The sequence below is a fragment of the Marmota monax genome, unplaced genomic scaffold, assembly GCF_021218885.2.
Source record: "Marmota monax isolate L192 unplaced genomic scaffold, Marmota_monax_Labrador192_F-V1.1 WCK01_AAM20220418_F8-fsc00048, whole genome shotgun sequence".
Classification (NCBI taxonomy): domain Eukaryota; kingdom Metazoa; phylum Chordata; class Mammalia; order Rodentia; family Sciuridae; genus Marmota; species Marmota monax.
The window spans coordinates 565977-583710 of record NW_026694895.1 but is presented as its reverse complement, the minus strand read 5'-3'; the positions used below and the strand labels follow the sequence as shown (position 1 = coordinate 583710).

Below are 17734 nucleotides of genomic sequence, written 5' to 3'. Positions count from 1 at the left end.
ATTCAGCCATGCTAGCCATGACTAGGAGCTTCCCTGGACTCAGAGAGCCAGAGAAGTGCCAGACGATCAGTGGTCACTTTCCAGGTCTCATAGGCCTTTTAACATGACTGTTACTAACTTTGAGTATAAAGTGAAGAGGGGGTGGCAGAGGGAGAGGGAGACGGAGGGAGGGAGAGAGAGGGAGATATATGAGAGGGAAATATGAAAAAGTGGTAGAGTTTCCTTAAGACAGGGAAGGGTAAAGACCCCCAAACTCTGGTTCCTGTGTTTCAGCACCAAAGGAAAGCACATGAAAGAGAATACAAAAAGAAAAAGAAAAGGGGAGGCAGAGCTCAGTGGACCAGAGATGCTTTATTAAGCAACAGAAGGGCACATTTTCGAGGGGAAAATGGTGACGGGCTCCAACAAGAGTCTGGGTTTCATAGGGTTTAGCAGGGCTAGGTCAAGGGAAGAGTTTTGGTGCTGGGTTCATTTAGGGTAGGGGAGCAGTTGAAGGGAAGTTTGCTGGGGCCTATTGTCCATATCCTTCATATACCACAAGAGTGTATGTAGCCTTTGCTCCCCTGAGAATAAAATTTTTGAAGAAGTGAAGAATCACAGCAAAATAATGCTTCATTTTATCACAAGTGGAATTTGAATTCTGATATAGACGATCAATTTTAATATAGACATTATATGCAAAGTGTGATAACATTTTTGGAATATATATTTTTTAAGTTATGGTTCATAAGAAGAGATTAGTTGTAAAACAATATATTTTACTCTTATCTCAGCATACATGTGCATGTAAATCCCTGTGCTATCTGGGTGATGAACAGCAAATGCAACCTTGTGCTCTTTGGAAGGTCATTGTTAATACCCCTTTTTGGGTAAGAGTGGAACAGCTTGATCTTGCCTGAGCTGCACTTTAATCAGCACACAGCCTGCAGGGACATGTGTATTTGGATATTTCTGCTTTCTTTAGTGTAGAAAAAAGTGATCACCTGAGTCACATCTGTCTCCAACCTAATATGTAAATGAACCAAATCTGGTAACTGATTTAGTTACACATAAAATGCTGAATTACCAAATGCGGCCCAAGGCCTAAGTGTGGTGAGAACCATCAGTTCTTTCTTAGAAGGCATCTATTGGCAGCTAGGGAGAGTTCAGGGCTTGTGAGCTCAAGACAAAATCTTTTTCTCTTCAGAATGTTGCAGAAACTGGAGAGAAGTTATTCTGTTATGAGATTTGCTGCAAATTCTGTTATTTGTTTGCTGCAAATCTTTGTGACCTCACTCTCCTGCCACCTGCAGGTGGCCCTCCTGGCTACTTTCCTCTACCTTTCAGTGGTTCCTGGCCTCCTGCTGCATTTTCTTTTTTGTTGCAACAGAAGCTGCTGGTAGCTGATTTCATCTCTCAAATAGCTCTCTTCCAGGCCACTGCTGCAGCCTTTTCATCCAGCGGACCCCTCTGGGCTGCCAACATTCACACTAAAGGTTGCATCTGCAACTCTGTAATTCGGTCATTCTTGGCAATATTTCCATCCGAATTTCTTCCTGGTGACAGGGGCTCTTTATCTCCCTCAGACATCACTGTTTTAAAAGGTGGATTCCTGGTAAGCTGCCCCTTGGAAGATCAGCCATCAAGTACACAGACAAAAGCCTCACGCATAAGTTACAATCATGTTCCCATCTTTCATTACCACTTCATAACATCCTTCCCCCACAGCAGTGAAGCTTGGAGCTGGCACCTGGCACCTTTTCATTTTAACCCGTTTACAACCTACTCTGTGTGAGTCAGAAAATCTTACATTCACAAGCAGCTGCTGACACAGAGGAAGTTAGGGAGGGTATACAGCAATGATAAGCAGCATGGGAAGAGATATTTCACCTGGCACAAAAAAAGCCCAGAACCCATGACTGCCTTTAACCTCCCAGGCCTGTCCCCACCTACAACCTCCTCCTTGCTACAGTTAGCAGTGGCCCACCCCAGACTGCCTATTTCAGCCTTCTCAGACGACCTTTTTATTTCTGTCTCTTTAATACGACCAAATGACTGCATAAACAAACAGAACTTGTACCAAGGTTCATGCTATTAGTTTCAGCTTATCAATAACATTAAATATAAACAAGGGACTCCTAGGGACCCATAGTCCTAATTCAGAGGAATCACTCACAGAGCTTGGACCCATGCAGAAAAAAAGATCTTTCTGCACCCAGCATGGCGAGGTCTCAGGTGTGTGTGGATTGCCACTTTTTCTCTATACAGTTAATGTCAGATCTCACCCCCTTGGGAAGCTTTGCGTCACTGCACAAACCCACTGACACTGTCATTCTGCTTCACTTCTGGGCATCACATTTACTATTACTGACTATATTTCTGATTTGTTTATATATTAACTTATACATTGCTTTTCGTATATTAATGCAGAAGGCTATGTATTTATTAGAGAGCTCCATTTGGGATGTAAGTGCCATAGAACAGGGACTTTGCTTGTCATTACTGTATTCTCAGCACTTAGAATAATGTCTTTCATATGTGCATTCAAAAACTCTTTGCTGAATGAATGAAAAGAAATGCTGCTAGATGCTCTTGGCCATACCAAATGTCTATAACAAACTGGTTCCCTCATTGCCCAGATACATTAGTAGTTTGGCATTGTCTGAAACAGGAGTGCCTTCTAGTTTCCCCAAAGGTCAAGGTTTCCCTTTTCTATGAGGTCTACACAAATACCTCCTTTGTTATATCTATGGGGTCTCTTGATAGGTGAGCAAACTCCCTGGAATAGGGCTACTAACATTGTAAGTCACTGTTGCTCTACTGATGTCATTATTCTGGACAAGAGAATTAGGAATCCAGTGCTCCCTTAACAAAGATTTGGGTGAAGAGAAATAGTGGAAATCACCGATGTTCTATATCCGAAGGCTAACCCTACAGAATAATGTCAGAATATACAATGGAAACACTGTATAATGTGAAATAAATATATTCATTTGTCATTTAATAAGATGCACACATCTGGTCCCTCTCTTAAAGTAAAATGTACATTAATTAAGCCCCTAACATTCTGATTAAAGATGATAATCCCTTTGCATTGTGAATTTGAGATAGATATGATTTGTATCTGTTTTTCAAAGACATTGCTGCCTTTTGACACTTTCTTGTGTTTCGTATAAAAAAATTATATGAAACCTAATATTTGTCTAAGATTGGCTTTTGCTTGAATCCTCTTCAATCTCTTCAGTTGTTTGTAACTCACAGTGGCTTTCTTCAGTGGAAAAGAAGAATTCAGCGTTATTTCTTCTGACAGATACTTGTAACTTTGGGGGATATATTCAGTCTCCATTATATTACTTTATAACTGTTCAATAAAAGGTAGAAGAAGCTTGACTTTAATTTTGCTTTTACATTCTTCTGTTGTTCCCAGCAGTGAAGCGTACTGAACTCAGGAAACTGCACCATGATCATTGATAAAGTCAAAAAGAGATATTAGAACAAAAATTAAAGATTCTAGTCAGCTTGGAGCTAGAGTATTTTTAACCCTAAAATGGAGATAAATCAGGACTTTGAAAAATCATTCCACAAGGCAATCAACTGCAGCTCTTTTCACCTTCCCAAGAGAGAGAAACTGGCTGAGAGGTTAAATAACTTTCCAGCCTTCTTACAGCTGAGAAGTAGCTGAACTGGAATTTGAACACTGCCCCTGATGACTCACTCCTCTCTGCACTATGCTGTGCTCTTCTTGCCAGCAGCCTCCCAGGAGACCCAAGGTCCATGGTCTCTGGACAGAAGAACCAAAATGTGCACCATTAAATTCAATGGAAGTTTTTCTATTTTAAATGTTTTGAGCAGATATTTGTGATACTTCAGCAAGCAAACCCTTAGGGCTGAGCATATCCTAAGATTTAGTGTTGGAATCAAAATGTCAAACAGATATTTATAAAATAGTATGTATAGCCATTACTTTGCCAAGAAAATCAGTCTCTGTATCTGGAAAATCAAGTGTAAATAACAAGTAATTCACTTATTACTTTATTTGTGTTTTTAATTGACACAATAATTATACAAATTATGGGATACATGTGAAGTTTCAATGCATGTATCGTTGGTATGATGATCAAATCAGGATAATTAGCATATCCATCACCTCAGATACTTAACATTTCTTTGTGTGACACATTCAAAATCCTGTCTTTCAGGTATTTTTTTACTTATCACTTTTTATAAAGATGAGATTTGAAAAATAACTTGCTTCTGCTTGTTTTGTAAGTTTGTATGTATTTTTCATCCTTGTCTATGGTTTGTTTGATTCACTTTAATTATACTCTCCTATATTATATCTTGCCCCCCTCCCCCGCCACTGCCAGCATATCACATGTTAGAGGCATCAGGGATTAAACCCAGGGGCACTTCACCACTGAGCCACATCTCCAGCCCTTTTAAAAATTTTATTTGGAGACAGGGTCTCTCTGAGTTGCTTAGGGCCTTGCTATGTTGCTGAGGCTGGCTTTGAACTTGCAATCCTCCTGTCGCAGCCTCCAGATCTGTTGGGATTGCAGGTGTTCACCACTGTGCCTGGCTTACAGGTCCTTTAATAGTCACTGCTTCAACCTTCTGCGTGGCTGGTTTCACCTGTATCTGGCCTCTTCTCTGCTGTGACTCCCTTGTGGCTTCCTGGATTCCCCCTGCCAGGGGCCACCCCCACCCCCAGCACAACAGACTTCAATCACTGCCATCTTGAGTCATCTCTGGTTGAAGGTCCAGCATCCAGCAGAAACTCAAGGCCCCAAGGTTGCAGCTGGATCTCCTGGAGATGACAGCATGGTCTTCGTACTGGCAAGATGTTGTGAAGTACATTAAGCAGAGTACATGGACTTGTGTGAGACCTCTGAGGCCTAACCTCCTCCTTTCTCAGAGAATGAGATCAGACCTAGAGGATGTAATTGAACTTCTTAATGAAACACAGTTAAACTGGAACAGAGATGAACTAGAACTGAGGTCTCTTGTCTCTTTTCTGCCGCTCCCTACATTAATCCATCGGGTGTAAAAAGGTAGCATTAATTTACTGAAAGATGATTGATATCCACCTTTATCTGAGAAAGCATTAGTGGCAATTTTCAATTAAAGAAGAATATATAATAATCATTTAAACAATGGCAAAAAGAATAAGAGACATTTACTCAAGGGAGCAGATGAGGGAGCATTGATACTAAAGATGCTACCTAGGAATATAATACGAAACTTAAATACTTAGATTTAGCTTTGAGTTTCCTAAAGGCCAAGGTTAAAATGAAAACATTCTGAGTTACACATGCTTCATTATCTAAAGAAAGCACTTGAAGTCTCACAAAAATATTATCCAAATGTTAAATTTATGAAAATATTAAACGGTGAAACCATCAGCTATATTATAAAAGGCAGTGTCCTTAGTAATACTTTTATAAAAATATAGGAAAATTCTTTATAGAGTAAATTGCAAAATTTTGCTTGTAACTAATTCAGTGATTCTTTGGGAACCTAAGGAATTAGGGTTCAGGTATGTACATTTGTGATGACTTGATTTGGTTTAGAGTTAGAGTTTAAAGTCCTTAAAGCAGTAGTTTTCAAATGACAATGTATAAATAATTTATTTTGGGGAGATCTTCTTTTTATGTGGATTTACTGTCCCCTCCCAACCTAGCCCCAATTCTGATTTTTTATGTCTGAGAGGGAATCTCTGTGATGAGCAATCTCTGCTTCTGATGCAGGTGGCCTGTGGACTTCATTTTTTAAAATATATATTTTTAATTGTAGATGGATACAATACCTTTTATTTATCTTTATGTGGTGCTGAAGATCAAACCCCGGGCCTCACATGTGCTAGGTGAGCACTCTACCACTGAGCCACAACTCTAGCCCCAGTGGACTGCATTTTGAGAAACACCAATGTAGAAGAGTTGTTAGTGTGTCCTTAGCATTGACCAGCCCATTTGAATATCAGTTTTCTCCACCTGGTTTGTGATAAGCAGCCAACAGCCTGAGATGATGTCTCAAGAGAGATCCAGGAAGTGCAAAGGCCATGGGTTGTTGATTCAACAATGATTCTGTGTTTTCTATGCCAGGAGCACAGGAAGTAAAGAACTCAAAGCCATGAGGAGCAGGAGGTATGTGTGTGGTGTGCGGGTGAGAAGGGCCTGGGGAGAGATGGGAGAAGAGAAGCAGATAGTAAGGCCAGGCTGGGAGCTCCAATGTCAACCATTGCTGTTTTCTCATTTTCCCAAGTCCAACTCATTTGGCTTCTGCTGTGTACACTGGTATTGGTGCCTGGCTCTGCTATCTTTGGTCATCATTTATGGGAAAACGTTCCTGGAAATTTGTTCTGAATCAGAGAAGTGGGGAGGAAGTAGCAGTTCATAGAGCTCTATGATTCCCAAGGCTTTTGTGGGGCCCCAGATACACTGAAACAATACACACAGATGTGTGTATAGGCATAAGAGTATTTTGTGTGTGGGGGAGAGGGGAAGAGGTTCCAATTGCAACTTTAATTGGAGTTTCAAAGACGCCATATATGATCCCAAAGTGGGTGTCCTGGGCATCCCTGGCCCAGCTCAGGGTTCATTAAGCTCTGAGTTCAGATCTGTGTACTCTTATTACATTCCATCCTCAGGTCAGTTACATGACAACTCTCTGGGTGACAGGCGGGTCATTAAGTGTCCCTTTCTCTCCAAGAAACACCCTTCACACCTAATCTGAAGATTATGGTAGCAAACTTGTCAGGAATAATTTTGATAAATTGTTTTGGATAATTAGTCCCTTTTAATTTCTCATGGAAATAGTAATTTTAGGTGACAAGATTATTATATGCTGCTTGTTAGCAGGCTCTCCAGGGTCAAGAAAACACCACCGAGATGGCTATTACCTGTTCTTTCCCATTTTTGGCATTACCCTTGATATACAGAAAAGACATTCAGTAAAGTCTGCTCCCACTCTGTGGAAAGCACAGAGCACTGGTTTCCTTTTATCCTTCTGCCAAGTGAAGGATTAAAGCAGGACTTTCAACTTTTCTCTGCTACTGCCAGCCCATGTCAGGCTTCACAGACTTGCTGATCATTAACTTGAAAAGCTGGGGGAAGTTTTTATCTCTTCCATTTGCTTGTTTACCTGTTCAGCCAAGTTGCTTTACAACTGAGTGGGTTTTGAATAAACAGGGTCCTGGGCGGTCAAATATTTGACTCAGCTCAAGTGGAATATTTTCATTGCTTTTCACTTCATTGAACATGAGGGTCAGTTTGACAGGTCAACATGGGTTTGCCTAATGGTTCACCTTGTACCAATCCAGGAGAGGAGTGGATGGAAGGGAGAGAACTCTTCTCAGCAGTTTAGGAACCTGGGAACTGATTGGCTAATTATTTACCAGTTGCGTCGTAATGGGCCATTTGTCTGACCTTTCTAAATCCTCATTTCATCATCTGTCAAAAGAGTGAAAGAATACTGCCTAGCTCATGGCACAGCTGAGTGAATTACATGATAAATAAAAACTCAGTGCATAGCAAGAATTGAACCAAACAAAAGATACAGGGATTGGGAGAAAATATCTGCACTCCATGTATTTGAGAAGGGGTTAAGATCCAAAACACTTAAGGAATTCATACAACTTAATAGCAAGAAAACAAATAGCCTGATTAAAAAAATAGGCAAAAGGTCTGCATAGATATTTCTCAAAAGAAATTATACAAATGCCTAGCAAATCGATGAAAAAAAAAATGCTCAACACTACTAATCACCTAGGAAATGTAAAATCAAACCACAAAGATAGGTCACTTTACACCCATTAGAATGGCTATTATCAAAAAGACAAAAGCTAAGAGTTGGTGAGGATGTGTTGATTAAAATGTAAATTAATACATCCTCATTTTGGAAAACTTCATGAAGTTCTCCCAAAAAACTAAAAACAAAATTACCATATGATCTAGCAATCCTACACCTGAGTATATAACCAAAATAATTCAAATCAGTATGTGAAAGAGACATCTTCACTCCCAGGCATGCAGCATCCTCACAATAGCCAAGATAGAGACTTGACCTAACTGTTCATCAACAGACTACTGGATGAAAAAAAATGTGGTAAAAATACAAAATAGAATACTATTCAGCCTTAGTAAAGAAGGAAATTTAGTTATTTGGGATAATATGGATGAACCTCGTAGATAGCATGTTAAGTGAAATAAGCCAGGCACAGAAAGACAAATACTGCATGATCTCATTTACAGGGGAAATTTAAATATTCAAACTCATAGTGGTGGATATTAGAATGGTGCTTATCAGAGGCTAAGAATCTGATGGCAGGGGTGGTAAATGGCTAGCTGTTGGTCAAAGGGTATGAAGTTTCAATTAGAGGAATACATTTTAGAGATCTCTTGCACAACATGTGAGTGCAGTTAACTAAAATATATTTGAAAATCTCTGAAAGAAATTTTAACTGTTCTCATCATGGAAAGAGATAAGTATATGTGAGGTAATGGGTATGTTAGCTTGATTGAATCTTTCTACAATGTATATATATATCAAAATATCACATCATATTCCTTAAATATGTATGACGATTTGTCAAATAAAAGTAAAATTTTAAAGATAGCATGTCCTATTATGATCCTGATATACTTCTCCCCAAATCAAATCTTACAAAGATGTCTTAAGTAGTAGAAGGGTAAGGAATAAATATCACACTCATGCCCAACTGTCTTTACATCCTTAAAACTTGTTAATGTAGATATGTCTAATCCTATATATGCTGACATCCTTTAAAAATGATCAGAGACAAGAGGCAGATAGAAATTATTTCAATGTTATCAATTATGAGGGCTTAACATGGATGTCAATGTAGGTAACCACATTCCTTTAATCAAGGAATTCCTTGATGTGAAACTGGAAGTAAGGAATTTTTATACCTCCCATTTTTTTTTCTCTCTAACTTTCCAATGAAACAAACCAAAGATACTGTTCTTGTGGCAACTTTTCAAAAAATGAGAATTTTGTTCTTTTAGGAAAGTTTTTTTTTGTTCTTTCTCTCCTAGTTTCTTATCTATCATAGAATTTTATTCCCATTCTTTAGAAATTAAATACTACTATATTTGCTGTTTTATGGAGCTCTTATATTTAAACGTTGCATTTTTCAAATTTCATAAGATTTTCTCAAATTTCATAAGGCTTACAGGCTGCACCTTGCTGTCTGTGAATTCATCTTCCCTTGCGGTCCTTCTGAATTTGACACTCACCTTTATTGACATTTCGTAGGTCGATGTTCCATATCTCTTCTCTATTTATTTTACTGTCCAGTAAGGGCTGAGGGAGGAAAAAAATCAAACATTTCCTTAAGGAATAAGGGATAGCTCTCCAGGTATATCCTCAAAGAAGAAATCTTCTCTAAGAACTGGAAATAGGTTCAAAAACCAGAGCCTATGTTATAGATGGCAAAGATCTCTCCTTGTTTTAGCTTAAACCTGAAGCTTTCCTGAGCTTTATCTAAAAGTGGAAAGAGGAGTTTGCATGATATTTTCAATTAGCTTATTTAAATGAACTCCTTGGTGAGATTCCATAGAAATATGAACTATAAATATAAATTATATAGAAAACTAGAGGGTTTATCAGATTGTGTCTAATTATAGAGAAAACAACACAAAGTTCATATAATCTGGATGGTGGCTTGCTAGGCTAATATTCCTGTAGAAAAGGTCAAATCATTCACTTCAGTAATCCTGTTACTTTCTCTACTAGCTGCTGAAGTGTCTGTGTGACCCTTCTTGACCGACTTGAATGTGATCAAATCAACTTGTCTCATGATGTTCTGATGGGATACCAGCAACGGCCTCAGCTCCTAATCTCAAACTTCATCAAAAAGCAACTTGGACTTTGTGACCAGATGTCATAAATTGCCAGTCCAACCCTCCCCAACTTGCAGTTGGTAGATCATGATTTTGAAGCCATGTTTTATTTGTAGCATTTTCCTACAGTTCTCATCCACACACTAAAATCATAATAGAGAGGTTTCATGATATCCCTTTATCTTAAAAATGAATTTATAGGAAGAGAAGTTAATACCACATTAAATGAAATTCAAATTCCATTTTAGAATAAGCTAACTAGATCAATCTAATAATTCAAATTTTAAAAATTCCTGGATTGTGACATTTGGAGTTTTATATGCAGCATTAATTAAGCTCACATCAAAATAGATCAGCCATTTGTAGATACAGTTACCAGTCACTCTGTTGCTGAATCCAATCCAGAAATTCATGTGAGAAAGTTGTCAGGCACTTCTAGGTGTTGGACCAGTGACAGAAATTTGATCATGCACATTCAAAATATTTACAGAAAGAAAGTATCAGTGTACTGTAGGTCTACACATATGAGTTATCCCTAAGGAAATATAACCATACTTCTTTTTTACCCCCGCACAACTTCAGTGTACAACAGAATAGGATTAGAGGTCTATATGTGCCTGCATTTGTGATTTATCACAGAACAACTCTGAGTTACACATTTATTTTCAAATGAAACTTCTTGGTGATGCAAAGAAAGATCTTTTTTGTTCAGAAATCACAAGTGACTAAATTGCCTTCCAGCAATCTTTTTTTCTTTGAACGAAATGTGCTTTGAGGAGGTTGTGTGTGTGTGTGTGTGTGTGTGTGTGTTTTGTTCATTTCAATATGAACCTGAGAAATTACTAACAACTAAATTTAAAGTTGAGTTTAAAATGTTAAAGTAATCCTTTTGTGTGGTTTTGAAGCAGGTCTTTTCTAGACCTCGAATATACTTCCAACCCATTTGATCCTCTGGGAGGCTCTGTGGGTCTCTATGAATTGAGACTCTCAGGCTGCACCTTGCTCTCTGTGAATTGATCCTGTCTGGGGCCTTTTTGAATTTGACATACTGAGGAGTTGGAAAGAATGGGTGGCGGATGGGTGGGGAATGGCTGGCAAACTTGTATAGAATGTAATGTTGTGTACACATATTTATATGGTTGAGACTCAAATAAAACTTAATTCCAACCACGGTATCTGGCTCCTGGAATCATTGTCCATCATTTGTGGCTGAATGGAGGCGTAGAGTGTGATTCCCTGTTGATGGTCAACAGGTTCTAGGCTGGTTGAGTTTGAATTGGCCTGCTCCTGTAGGTGAAAAAGTTTTCTCTCTTTAGCAGCAACAATAAGCAAACCCCTAAAGGCTGCTTTGGTTTGTGAACTTCCTTTGGCAGTAGAGACTTTCGGAGTCCAATTTTTCCATATCCAAACAATTGATCACCAAATACAAAGATCTAAATTTTATCTATCTGCTCCTGGGAAATCTTTACTGGGAGAAGGGGAAGCTATGAGAGATGGAGGGAGGGACAGGCATGAAATATAATTTTCTTTTCAACTCTTCATTAAGAGTGTTTGTGTGTGTGTGTGTGTGTGTGTGTTTTAATCATTACAATCTCGTATCTCAGTAGAAACCTGAGACTCATTTGATGATTCTTTCTTCTTCATTTCCTATCAATCACCAAGTCCTACAAACTGGTTCTCCTAAGTCATTCCCCAGCCTCTCCACATCTTCCAATTCCCTTGCACCTGCCCTGGTCCAGCCTCAATGCTCTCTCCTCCACACCAGTGAGGTGGCCTCACCCTGGAAAGCTATGCCTCCATTTGTGAAGTTCAGTTGATCTACTATCTTGCTTCAAAGCCTTCACACTGGACTAACAAGAACTGCAAAAGGCTCTCAGCATAGCCCATGAGCCCTGTGCTCAGTGCTGGGCCCAGCTGGGTGCTCATGCTCACACCTTCTTCTTCCCCTCCCTCTCCTTTCTCCTCCTCCTCCTCCTCCTCCTCCTCCTTTTTTTTTTTTTGCATCCCCTGACTCCTCAGTTGTGCCCAAGGCCCAAAAGTAAAAAGGCACAGTCCTTCACAAAGGATTTCCCACAGAACCCTCAAATAGGAGTATTCAGCTAAGGGGACAAGTGGAACTTGTTCATCTAGCTGTGAGTACTGGTTCAGCCACATCCAAGGAGAGAGAGGTCTTTTCCTGATTTGTCCAGCAATATTATATAGGATAATGAGGACTAGTTGTCAACATCCCTTCCCATATCAGAGTCTTTTGCTATCTATTCTCCCTGCAGGACCTCCCCTGAGCTCATGCACATGGTTGAATTATGTCGTGATTTAATCAATGCCTGATGCCTAGACTATAAAGGTCTTGAGGGCAAAGACTGCACCTGCTTTATTGACTGCTGTTCCCCTAAGAACCTGAAACAGTGCCTGTGATATACTAGATGCTCAGTAAATACTTGTTAAATGATATTTCAGAGCACTTCCCTACTTCCCTTGTGAACCTCCCTTCATTATGAGCTGGGTGCAGGTGTCAATGGATTTGCTCCACAACACTGCACTGTGGTTCTCAACACTGGGGCCCATTGGGATCACCAGAGAAGGCTTTCAAAAACATCTTTTGAGGCTTCATCTCAGACGAACTCAACAAGAGCCTCTGGGAATGGGACTAGGAAGCTCTATTCTAAAATATATCTCAGGCTGGGCTGAGAGCTGCTGATGCAGAAGAATAAATCCAGAAGATGGTCTTCCAGCTGAGCTGGATGAAAGTCTTCAGATGGTCCCTCCACTGGAATAGTGACAGAGAGGGAGAGCTTTCACTTTACTCTTACGCCTAATGCCAGGAACAGCATCTTCAGCATTTTATGTTCCCAGAAGCATGCACAGAGCCCAGCACATAGTAAGACTGGGGGAATTGATATATCTCACTATAATATACTCTATATCATATGGGATAAAGAGGACTTGTCCTCATTATCGTATGGACATATGATGTATATCCATGTATATGTATATATATCCATATGTAGTTATATACACAGATATAGGGTTGTACATAATTTATATATAATGTTAATATTATAATAATTATCATATATAGTTTAGTGCTCTGAGATTTAAAAAAAAACTAGAATACCTTGAAGAAGACTTCTATACAAGAATGTGTTCTTCTGTTTGTAAATTCTCATGAACTTTCCAGTGCTTGCAACTTGAGAAACCCAATGCTCATCCTATTTTGCTATCTGGCTGCTGGGCATCACATGTTTGATAGAATTGAAAACTTGAATAAAAGACAGATAAATGGCCTCTATTGCTTCCCTCCAAGCTATAAGTCCTGTCATCCTGTCATGAAAGGAAATTAGAATTGTCTGACACATACTGAGCTTCATAAAGCCACACTGTTCCACTTCAGGCTCCTGCACGCCCCTAGACACACCACGAGTGGATTTTTTTGAAGATCTGATCTGCAATTTTCATCCCATGGTGAGAACTAAGTAAACTAATCTTTAATTGTTAAGGTCCCCCTTCAACTCTTTTAAAAACAAATGAACTATAATAGATCTATTTTTTCTTTCTTTGATTCTCTGACTTTCTCCATCTTTTAAGAATCCTAAAATGAGAGCAGTGACTCTGCAAAGTCTCCTAAAATGAATAATTTGAAAAACTTGTAATTTGCAATCTGCTTCATTCTTCAGTCCACAATGATTTCCTCCTTTTCTGATGTGCTTTTCTATTCCTTCCAAACAGACGTCATTCAATCCAGAATCAATTTAACATTTATTTTTCTAAAAAGTGAGCATACCAATTTTCCCTTGAGAACAAAAGCCCACCATTAAACCACCTTTCCCCCGAAACTTTAATTATGCCTTAATAATTATTCTTGTAAGTATAGTTAAAAATTCATTAGGCAAACAACCTAGAAACCAATATCATATATTCTGTAAGGTATTGATCTAGAATCACCTTGCCAAAAGGCAGTAATTTAGGGTTGTGTCTATTTTCCTAAATATCTAAAAGTTCTTAGAAAATCTATTGCTTTCTATAATAGCTTAATTGTTAACATCTTAAACTCTGTCCCAGAGTTGCAGGAATTATCTGGTCTTCTGATTTTTCTTCAACCCATTAGAACAAGAATAAATCCTTAAAAATCTAGATCATTCTTTTTATTTCCAAATAACTTTATTTTTTTTATCTAAGTTCCTTTGCATTCACAATTCCTCCCAACATTACAGCTAACAAGAACAAATGATGAGGTGAAACACAGCAGAGATAAGGTTCTACTTTGGGTAAATGATCAGCCATGAGCACCAGTTTCCTACTCAGACCTGCTGCCTTCACGAGGTGGTTGTACCTTCAGGGCTATTTCGGGATGGCAGAGGACTCATGTCGTTTAGAACTGATTCCACAATTGGTTTCAGGTTGCAATACCACGGACCAAGTCCAAGTAAACAAGGAAATGATGGAACAAATATTAAGAAATATTTTATTTTTGTTTGTTTGTTTGATTTTTAAACTGGGAATTGAACCCAGGGGCACTTTACCACTGAGATGCATCCCCAAACCCTTTTAACTTTTTATTTTGAGACCGAGTTTCATTAAGCTGCTCAAGGCCTCACTGAATTGCTGAGTAAAGTAGGCCATGAACTTGTGATCCTCCTGACTCAGCCTCCTGAGTTGCTGGGATTAACAGGTGTGCATCACCACAACCAACAAGAACCTATTTTCTGTAACTCACAAGGGTAGGTGTTGTGAGAGAGCAAGACAGTCACTTCCTTTAAGCAATTTATAGCCTAATAAAGTTGAGGCACTAAGACAAATATGTGAATGAGTACAATTCAAAAGACAATCTATGTTGGGTGCAGTGGCTCACACCTATGACTCCAGAAACTGAGCTTGGGAGGCTGAGGAAGGAGGATTACAAGTTTGAAGGCAGGCTTGAGAACTTAATGAGACCCTGTCTCAAAATAAAAAATAAAAAGGGCCGGGTATGTAATTCAGTGGTAGAGCATCCCTGGGTTCAATCCCCAGTGCTGCAAAAACAACAAAAACAAAAGAAAACAGAATAATTTGATAGGCTCCAGAAGAAAGGTCGTGGAAATAAAAGTGTTTTGGGGGGGTCAACAGGGAGAGGGTTCATATTAGAGCTGGAAGGATGTCAAAGTGGTTTTGGACAGGTAGGTACTTGGAATGAGCTTAATTTAAGGGACATAATTTTGATACAGACTCTGGGGAAGGTGTTGTCATCAAAGAAAAATCACACACACACACACAAAAAAAAAAACAACAACAAAAAAAAATGAGAAAAACAGAGAACATGACAAGAATAGCAAAGAATCTTGGTTGGCTGGATCCGGAAAGGCCATTTGATTCCTAAAATCAGGTGAAGAACACTGGACCTTATTTGCAGGCAGTGGGAAGTCAGTGCAAGTGGAGAGCAGGACAATTCAGAAAACTGTGGGGACTACACAGTGGACAGCTGAAAAGAGGATCAGTGGTAAGAGACGATGCCCCAGTATGGACGACCAAGATTGAACAGGCTGCCTCTCACAAGGTCCAAGGGGGTTGTGGGTGGAAGCGGATTCAAGATAAGAGGAGGCCCTCAAGTTCATTACCCTTTAGTCACCTCTCCGACTTGAGAAGGTCAATGGCTTCGAATTTTTTAAATAAGTCATGCACTTACGCATTTCAGAATAAAAAATTCCTTTTCATGTGAGAATGAGGTTATTTCCAAAATCTTTCTTTTGCTAAAAGGCTAAGGAGAGTCCACATGTGGCAGAGCTGGAGAAGAAGCAGTGGGAGAGAATGCTATTGAGGGATGCCAGCCATGACCACAGCATAATGCAGATAAAAAGTTCCTCAGCACTGTGGTTAACACAAAATTATTGTTCTAAAAAAGAATGTGTGGGTGAAATGCAATTCGTTAAAAATTCTGATACATGCTACCACTTGGGTGAACCTTGAGGACATTTTGTTAAGTGCAGTAAGCCAGACACGAAAGGACAAATGTCATGAAATTCCACTTATATGAGACTCTAAGCACTATTGAATTCAGAGAGAAAGAAGGTAGAGTAGTGGAACCAGGGGCGAAGGGGAAGAAGAATGGGGAGTTATTGTTGAATGAAGTCAAATTTTCAGTGTGCAATGGTGAAAAAAGTTCTGGAGATGCGCAGTAGTAACAGTTGAGCAATAATGTGAATGTATTGAATGTCACTGAATTGTAATATAAAAAGGCTTAAAATAGTTCAAGTTTTGTACATTTTACTACAATAAAAAATAAAGGCCCAATGTGGTCTTATTGTAGGTTTCACAGTATCAAATTCTAATTTATTTGTTTTTAGAGAGAAGAAGGGTTGCACCGTGTCCTGAGCCTCATCCCTGTGGGTTGGCATTTCTACACAGAGTAGTCACATGATCTGAGAAGGTTGCTTGGTGAGTGAGGAATCAGAGCAGAGGGTTGGGTACCAGCAGGGAGACTGTTTAGCCTACTGTTCTTTGTACAGTATAGGAATACATCTGCCATGGAGGCCTGAGTGTTGGCAGCAGCCTGGCTGGGTATTTTTGCTCAAAATAATGTGGCTGACTAAAGTTATCTGTCAAAGCAAAATTTATCAGTCAGGAATGCAGTGAGAAGATGTGACTACCACATCAGCAGCTATCAGAAAGAATGATTATATCTAAAATACTATAAAGGACCGAAGAAGAAAGCTGCCAGGGAATATTTCCACAGGACAAAGTCTGTGGGTTTAAAATGAAATTTTCCTGCATCAACTCACTAGGCATTACCCTTGGTATAAATGCTTTGGTGTCTCAATGACAGTAGGAGGCCAAGTAATAATGCTATTTATCTTTCCAAGTTGTCATTTCATATGGGACTCTGTGGGATCAAATATACCACCAGAGAAGAAAAGAAACTGGTGTGAGGTGGAGGAAGACAATAAGAAAAGGAATGGAAAGAAATATTGAGAGGTAAGGGAGATTCATAAGGAAGCTGTGAAATAGTATGATGGAAAGAAGGAAAAAATGTACTAAGGTTTCTGCAAGATGGAGAGCTAACATACCCCTGAGTACTGCAAACACCAAGAAAAGCCGCATGAAATACTTTTGGAAGAGAATCAAAACTTACTAGAAAAAAAAATAGGAAACTTAAAGCCAGGGTTGTGGTCTGAGCTTATCTCTGCTAGTTGGAAGCTTAGATTTAAATCGCACGTAGTCACCAGGCCTCATGTTGGATGAGCTGCAGTGTTGGAACTAAGGCCCAACAGGAAAACTCTGCCCATCTGCACAGGCTACTCTAGTGAAATTAGCTTGTCTCTACCTGACAATCAATTGTTTTAAAAAAAAAAATCCCTAAGAATCCAAGCTCCATGCCTTGATTCAGACTTAGTGTTTGAATTTTCATTAGGCTTTAGGAACCCTACTTTTAAATAAATGCAGATAGGTAGAAATGACCCTGGTACTCCTGGAATAAGAAATGCAAATCACATGGGGGGAACGACACATCCAAGGGGCCTGGATTCTCACAAAATCAGGAGTCTTGCTGAAGATAAGTTCATTATAGAAAATCATGGGATAAACAGATAACTATTTTTGAGTGAGGCATAGTAAGGGGACACAAGATATAGGAGGATTAGATCAAATAACATGAATTACTAGAATGAGACTGTTATGGTTTACATATGAGGTGTCCCCCAAAGCTCATGTGTGAGATAATGTAAGAAAGTTTAGAGGTGAAATTATTGGGTTATAAAGTCTTGACCTAATCAGTGGATTAATCCCCTTATAGGGATTAACTGAGTGGTAACTCTAGGCAGGTTGGTTGTGGCTGGAGAAGGTAGGTCTTTGGGATAGTGCTATTGGGATATGTATTTTGTCAGTGGTGAGGGGAGCTCACTCTCTGCTTCCTTGTGATGCCATGT

At 39.2% G+C, this 17734-nt stretch overlaps 1 protein-coding gene across 1 annotated transcript in view; it reads left to right on the top strand.

Annotated features, from left to right (window-relative positions):
* Positions 1 to 11001, top strand: part of Upp2 (uridine phosphorylase 2) — a 41934-nt gene extending 30933 nt beyond the window's left edge. Inside the window, 1 exon segment of the mRNA XM_058573505.1 lies at positions 9738 to 11001. Coding sequence (XP_058429488.1) covers positions 9738 to 9886 — 149 coding nt within the window. The 3' untranslated portion in view covers positions 9887 to 11001.
* The last annotated feature ends 6733 nt before the right edge of the window (positions 11002 to 17734 follow it).